The sequence below is a fragment of the Lactuca saligna genome, chromosome 8 (assembly GCF_052625555.1).
Source record: "Lactuca saligna cultivar CGN05327 chromosome 8, ASM5262555v1, whole genome shotgun sequence".
NCBI lineage: Eukaryota > Viridiplantae > Streptophyta > Magnoliopsida > Asterales > Asteraceae > Lactuca > Lactuca saligna.
Window position 1 is genome coordinate 238,576,339 of NC_136424.1, and position 7,605 is coordinate 238,583,943.

Sequence of the window (7,605 nt, forward strand, 5' to 3'; positions counted from 1 at the left end):
ATCTTTTCTTAAAAACAATTAGATTGGGAAATGAATATAAACCCCGAAAAATTGATGTGAGGAAGGAAAAAAAAAAACACTAAAGATCCATTCATCGGAGCTACCTCCGCGGAATGGATCTTGAGGGGTTTTTTTTTTTTTTAATACATTGATTTATTTACGATTTTGCCATTCCGCGGAGCTACAGTAGATTCCGCGGAACTACCTCTGCGGAATGCATGTCTATATCCGGAAAAGTTTATTTTTATGTATATTTTTTGAAAATACCCCTATTTTTTGAATATTTACGGTATTTTCCGATTAAAAAAACGTAAAAGAAAATACAATACACTTGGTCTTATAGTAGCTACTTAGGATTAATTACAAAAACTACCTCTAACTGTTGATAAATACAAAATATAACCCTCATATGCTGACAGTTTTATTTTAACACTGAATTATTCATTTCTATCCAACTGGTTTCAACTAATTATGCTACCTATCTGACTATATACACATGCAACTACAAATTTACAATATATAATTTTATCTATTTATTTTTCTTTATAATTTAATCTAGCACCACGAATTAATAATTTTATCCAGCACCACGAACTGCTACTTTTTTATTGGCAGATTAAAAAAGAAATGGATTAAATTGCACAAGCAAATTCTGGTCACTTTCATCACCGCATGGGTCGATATTCGAAATCTCATCCAATTTATCATCCCGACATTGACTGACGTGGGTCTGATTCTGTCAAAATTTTATCCCTTCACCTTGATTTTAGGGTCTCTATATCAATCCGCCTACATTGCTATCAATCATCCACTCCTATCGTAACAACACATCTAATCCACTCAAACTCTCGTCTCTTCAGGTAATATATTCGCATGTTTTTGTTCATACGTTTTGGTTTCGACGTAATTTGATGCGGTTTTCTTTGTCATTTTGTTCGATTGTTTACAGTTTGTTCTGATTTCCTCATGCCATTGTAAGATCTAAATGGATGTTTTCTCAAAATTAACTCAATCTGGGTATTTTGTGCTTACTTGCTTTTCATGATTCTTGTGGAAATATTGACGTAAGATCGAAATTAGGCGCATGTTTTTTTCTTGCTTTAATAGATTTTGTTGATAGATCTAATTATTTTATTTTATTTTGTATATCTCTGCAAGATATCTGGAATTTTCTTTTCTTTTAGATTCATACTCCCTTTTCTCCCCCGCCTTTTGGGTAAACCCTAAATTTCTTTCTTGTCTATTGAGGATGAACTCAATGCTGTTGATTAATTACCCTGTGTGAAAGAAACAATTGATCGCCATTATCTTTAGGAGAAAAATTCTTTCTAATTCTATTCCTTTTCATAAATTCAATCATCCATACTCAACGTTTGTGGATCACCTGCTGTTTTTTGGCTTCTGAAGATAATCATAAGGTTTGACTTTTGCTGTGAAATGATTACTATTAGGTTCCAATAGTCAAATTATGAAGAATAAATCTGCCGTAATTGTCAAACTTATGGCCAAACTCATTATCTTCTTCCTTTTCAAGAAATTGCTTTTGTTTTGTCGCATTAAACTAATAATTGATGCAATTTGGTAAACCTAATCATCCCTATTGTCAAACTGTGGTATAAGCTTTATGAACACGTGAATCTAATGCTTCTCCCTTTTTCTTGAATTCATTATTGGGTGTTTGGTGGGGTAGGTGGGGGTGGTATCTGGTGGGTAGGTGTGTTTCTAGGTATTGCCCTTTTAGAATGTTTTATCTGTAAGTTTAGTGCTGTAATAGATCAATCATGTGTAGTGTTTATTCAATTAAGTGCTAATCATTAATTCACTTTGACCAATTGCCAATCTCATAGATTAATCTTGATAAAGCACCTAAACAAAGCAAAATTAATTGTACACATGATAATTGTCTGACATAATATGTGAATCCATCATAACAAAACCTACATACATAACACTTGCTTCTTGCTAAATATGACATATACCTTTTTAAATGTTAAAAATATATTGCTTGGATTATAATCTAATTAACTCCCCTTCCCCTTTTCTTTTTATTGCAGGTGATTAATTTTTTTATTATAGGAAAAATGGAAGTCAGAGGGGGTTAAGCTAATTTATATGGCCTTGACTGGTATAATCTACTTCTAATTATTTCATTTGTTCTTTAATGTCCACTTTGACCATATTTTTTGAATTCAAAAGTCCTGTAAATTTGTATCTTGAATTTGAGAAGTAATACTTTAACCTAAAAGTTAATGGACGGACATCTCTTTCTCTCTTTTGGTTATATGATTTGATTCATGGTGAATTCATTTTTTTTTAATTATAAACAGATTTGCCACTGTATCGGATTAAAAGCAAAAGCGAAAATTTAGAAGTTGGTGTGATTCAGGGTGAAAGAAAGACAGAAAAGTATTCTAGAAACACAAAAATTGGCATGGAATTTGAATCAGATTGGACAAGACACAAAAAATCATCAGCTTTCACAACTCAAGTCATCAGTACTGCAACCTCATGCATGCATTGGCCTCGTAAAATTCCTATAAGTAAAGGGTACCATGAATTTTTGTAAAATCAACTCAAATTTCATTCCTATTCTTTTCTTCTAATCAAGAAGAATCAATTAATCAACTGTGAAGAATTTACCTTTTTCCCCTTAAAAGATTGGTGTGATGGAATTGGTGAGGAAGACCGGTTCTCAGGTTGTTGTTGATGATGATGATGATTTTGCCTGCCCGATGTTGCCCGGGCTGCCCGATGATATTGCAAAGTACTGTCTTGCCCTTGTTCCGAGGTCATATTTTCCAAGAATGGGAGGAGTGTCAAGGAGATGGAGGTCTTTTATGAAAAGTAAGGAGTTTATTGTTGTAAGGAAACTTGCTGGTTTGGTTGAGGAGTGGCTTTATGTTTTGACTATGGATAGTGAAGGAGAAGGGACTCATTGGGAGGTTTTGGATTGTTTAGGAAATAAACGATTTGTCTTGTCTCCCATGCCTGGCCCTGTAAAAGCTGGTTTTGGTGTTGTGGCTCTTAACGGGAAACTTGTTGTCATGGCTGGCTATTCCATCATTGATGGTGTTGGATCTGTGTCCTCTGATGTATATCAGTATGATTCTTGCCTTAACAGGTATCTTTGTTTCTATCTTTATCTATATATCAATATAGATGCTTAATATATAAAGAAAGAGTGGTTCATAAGTTTGTTGTTTTAATATGAATTATAATTATAATTTCATGATTGCAGCTGGAGCAAGATTGCAAACATGAATGTGCCGCGATATGATTTTGCTTGTGCTGAAGTTAATGGTGTGATTTATGCGGTTGGGGGTTATGGGATGGATGGAGAGTCTCTCTCATGTGCCGAGGCTTATAACCCTGAAACCAACAAATGGACTGTAATCGAGTCGATTCGCCGCCCACGTTGGGGTTGCTTTGCTTGTGCGTTCGAGGGTAAGCTCTACGTTATGGGCGGTCGGTCAAGCTTCACAATCGGAAATTCAAGGTTCGTTCATCCCACAACACTTATATAAGATAATCTGTATCAGGTTGTACTGCGTTTGACATGCATTGGATTGAGATCGGTACCAGTACCGATACCAATGAAACAAAAATCTAAACTTTTTGTCCCACCTAAAAAGGTGGGACATGGACTCGCTTTCGATCTCTCGTCTGTGCAAAAGACGTAAATGCCCTCCTCGTCCTCATTGTCGAAAATAGCCCGACAAAGCTTGTCCAGTCCCATTTAGTCCTGCCTCGTGCAACAAACACAGTCGCAGACTGTGTTTGGTACACAAGATTGGATGGGACAGGACAAGTTTTGTCGGGCTATTTTCGACAATGAGAACGAGGAGGGCATTTATGTCTTTTGCACAGACGAGAGATCAAGAGCGAGTCCATGTCCCACCTTTTTGGATGGGACAAAAAGTTTAGATTTTTGTTTCATTGGCATCGGTACTGGTACTGGTCTCGGTCCAATGCATGTCAAATGTAGTACAACCTGGTCCTGTAAGTAATGATATGTTTTGATGCATTTGAAAATAGGTTTGTGGATGTGTACGATCCGGAAAACCACAAATGGTGGGAGATAAAAAACGGGTGTGTGATGGTGACGGCTCATGCGGTGGTGGGGAAGAAGCTGTTTTGTATGGAATGGAAGAACCAAAGAAAACTGGCGATATTTAACCCGGAGGATAACTCGTGGAAGATGGCGTCTGTGCCTGTGATTGGAAGCTCAAGTGTGGGATTCCGGTTTGGAATAATGGAAGAAAAGTTGTTGCTTTTTTCATTGGAAGAAGAGGAGGGAGGTTATAACACTTTGCTGTATGATCCAAAAGCACCCCCTGGTTCAGAATGGCAGACTTCAAATATTAAGCCCTCTGGTTTGTGCTTGTGCTGTGTCACAATTAAGGCATAACCACAATTCATCGTATTTGAATTTATTTACAATCTTTTCATTGGTTTTATGAAATTAGTTATTTGCAAGAATACATTATTTTGAACGTGTGAAGGAGAAACTGTTGTATAACTATTTATATATTTTTATTGGGAACTGTTTCTATATGTTGCAAAGATTCGGTGCTTTTTTTTTTTTTTGGATTTGCTCAAGTGTAATCATTTGGTCGCATCTTAAAGTTGACGACTATATTTAATTAATAATGTGTAATCGTTTTTTTGTTTCGAGTCTCGTGTTTGTGTTTGAAAGTTTGGTTCAATATACATCACAAGTTATAGGATCTACATCAATAACCCATGTTCATAATTAAACAAACATGTTCATATTTGAAAATGAAAATGACCCTTGAACCCGTGTTGATGTTGAGAAATGAACATGAATCGTTTTCACATGGTTTTGTGGTGGTTAGATTGTCGGTTGAACCAGACCTTGTGACTTGTGTTTAAATTCAAGTTTAGTGTAAACGGGTTGTCTTTAAAAGGGTAACTTCTACACATAAAATTTGGTTTTTCTTTTGTTAGAATACCTTACTAAATATGTTTTTGAGTATTTCATAATTTTATGTACATTATTTATTAATATTTTGGGTTAATTATGTAAAATATCTTCTTTTTTTTTTTTTTTTTGCTTACACCTAAATTTAGTGGGAAAAAAAACACCTCACATTTTCCCAACTTTTTTTGTTTCGATCCATTTATCTGGTTTGCCAGTAATTCTTAAGTTTCTTTTTTGACAGTTAAAAAACCGTTTAAAAACTAGATCAATGGTTATGTTTTGATATATTTTAAAATTATTCAGTATCTACAAAATCACCAAAGCAAAGACTATTTTGCTTGTGATTAGTTAACTTATACAGTTGATTAGATAGTTTGATAAGCATATGTATGAAATACTAATATGATAAAATAATATGTTAATAGGACAAGTATAGCTCATCATTATAATTTCTTTTAGTATAATTGGATTCAACAACATGAAAGCTCAAAAGTGCATCAAGCTAAGTAACACAAAACTTGCATAGTGTGCTAACGAGATGGCTTATGAATTTTGCTTTCCATTGATATGTACCAATGTTCAAAGGGAGTTATTGCTACATGTGGATATGGCAAATTTGTGGGCAAGTATAAAGTATAAACCTTGTTTTCATCCCCAGCGGCAAAAGCTTTATATCAACCGTAGCCTTTCTCATGTTTTTGCTTTATCCCATGCATGTAGCACAAGAGTTCAAATCACATAGCTTCTCATGTTTTTGCTTTATCCCATGCATGTAGCACAAGAGTTCATATCACATAGCTAGTAAATATTCTAGATTTCTATCATTGTCTTCTTAGAGTTCTATAAAACATTGGGGATATTAGCTTCTTTGCATTAGTTGTATATATGTACATTAACTGAGCATCAATTTTCAAGAAAGATACTTAATTTTGAAAGACATTTTAAGCATTTTCAGACCATAATGTATGCACGGATTAGCTACCTCTCAAATTGTAGTAATAAAATTTCCAAAATTTTGTTTTACTATATGTGCAACCATAAAAAATAATTGTGTTACCCCCAAGTTTTTTAGTCTAACAAAATAGTCCAAATTTGAATAATGAATCAATTGAATAGCCCAAAGAAAAAGAGCCCAATGTCTAAAGAAAATGGCCAAAAGTTTTAATGAAGTTGGAGAAGTTTTAATGAAGTTGGTGACTTGGTTCGATTATATTAAAGAAAGAAACGGAAAGGATTCCTGCTCTGCAGCGACGCACACACGTCTCTGCTCCTCCAACTTCTGTCGACGTGTTTTCAAGAAGCCTTCACCGCCACTGCAGGCGTCCGACAGTCTCACGCCTCCAGCGACCCTTCCACTCCACCTGCAAGATGCAAGAATGAAACAAGTAAGCATTAAGTATTTAAGCAATTTTTGTAAAGGTTATTTCAATTATTTCACATTTTCTTGAAAACTTGAAAAAACTAGAAATTAGTAATTATGTTTGGTTGATTAGGGTTACGTATTACTTGTTTTTGGTTTTTGAAATCATTTTTTTTTTTTTGTTGAATCATCAAATTAGTTATTACTTGTTAGTTAGTAAGTTATACTAATTAATTTGTTGAAATCTTTCATTGTAAATTTTTAATGTAGGTTAACAATGGTAATTTTTATAAATAGAAAGTTAGATGTTGTTAGTGATGCAAATGGTGAATGATCTTTTGGGTTCCAAAAGGAATGACAAAGTCCACAAAGACCACAACCTATCTTACTACACATACATCAACAAGCTTTGAACATCTAGGATAGGCCAAAAACTAGATTTTATAATTCAAATCAAAAGATGAAATAAAAAGGGCATATTTAATTAAAAGACCTTTTCAATTAAATGGGCATAATTTTCTATCAAAAAAAGTTGGTGAGAAACAAAGACGTTTTGTGATGGAATGGTTTGAAGAATTTCAATGGTTAGAATATAACATTAAAAAGAACAAAACATGATGTTTATGTTGTTACTTGTTTGGAGACAATGTAGGACAACTGTGACAATTGGAAAAATTAGGTCAAAAAAGCGTCAAGCAATCATTTTGAATACACATGTAATAGATCTAATGTAAACATTTTAAATCATTTTTAAAATTCGTACACTCAACAAATGCATCCGCAATATCATAGAAATCTTCGATTTGTGTTGATCGTCGAGAAACAACCATTTGTCATTATACATGAGTAATGATTTGATATATATATATATATATATATATATATATATATATATATATATATATATATATATATATATATTAAGTATTATTATGTATACGTGATACGCTAATCCAAGAGTACATGTAATTATGAAAACCACGGATATAAGTAATGTTGAAATCAGAGTTCGCATACAAAAGTTACAATTATTCGTATGAAACGGATAATAAACATATGACAAGTGGATTGTAATCATAAAAACGAAACTTCAAATGATTCATCAGGTTAGCTAAGCTGTGTTTCGCAAAAACATCTTAATATTTTGTAGAGCATAAAATAATCTAATATTTGGATAGAACTCTAACTTTTTCGCAAAAATTGGATTTCGACGCTACAACACGTGGCTCCTAATTGAAACACCTAATGCCTAATCTAACCGTTGATTTAAGAGTGGATATAGACTATTGGATCGAAAAAATAC

The 7,605-nt window shown here is 33.6% G+C and overlaps 1 protein-coding gene across 2 annotated transcripts; it reads left to right on the forward strand.

Annotated features, from left to right (window-relative positions):
• Positions 1-654: 654 nt before the first annotated feature.
• Positions 655-4,674, forward strand: LOC145008987 (Galactose oxidase/kelch repeat superfamily protein). 2 transcript variants are annotated; one of them, XM_078967635.1, is made up of 5 exons: positions 655-860; positions 2,055-2,125; positions 2,328-3,121; positions 3,239-3,496; positions 4,036-4,674. In XM_078967635.1, exons 3-5 carry the CDS (start codon positions 2,667-2,669, stop codon positions 4,406-4,408), a joined length of 1,086 nt encoding a protein of 361 aa, XP_078823761.1. In that variant the 5' UTR covers positions 655-860; positions 2,055-2,125; positions 2,328-2,666; the 3' UTR covers positions 4,409-4,674. The 2 variants fall into 2 exon arrangements, with proteins under 2 accessions (XP_078823761.1, XP_078823762.1); XM_078967636.1 differs by lacking the exon at positions 655-860 and adding an exon at positions 904-974.
• The last annotated feature ends 2,931 nt before the right edge of the window (positions 4,675-7,605 follow it).

What these genes read in the sequence shown, in the direction of transcription:
- LOC145008987 (XM_078967635.1), top strand. Translation starts at nt 2,667, where the DNA reads ATGGAATTGGTGAGGAAGACCGGTTCTCAGGTTGTTGTTGATGATGAT. An exon ending in TATGATTCTTGCCTTAACAG is followed by an intron (nt 3,122 to 3,238) that starts GTATCTTTGTTT and finishes TCATGATTGCAG; the next exon opens with CTGGAGCAAGATTGCAAACA. An exon ending in TTCACAATCGGAAATTCAAG is followed by an intron (nt 3,497 to 4,035) that starts GTTCGTTCATCC and finishes ATTTGAAAATAG; the next exon opens with GTTTGTGGATGTGTACGATC.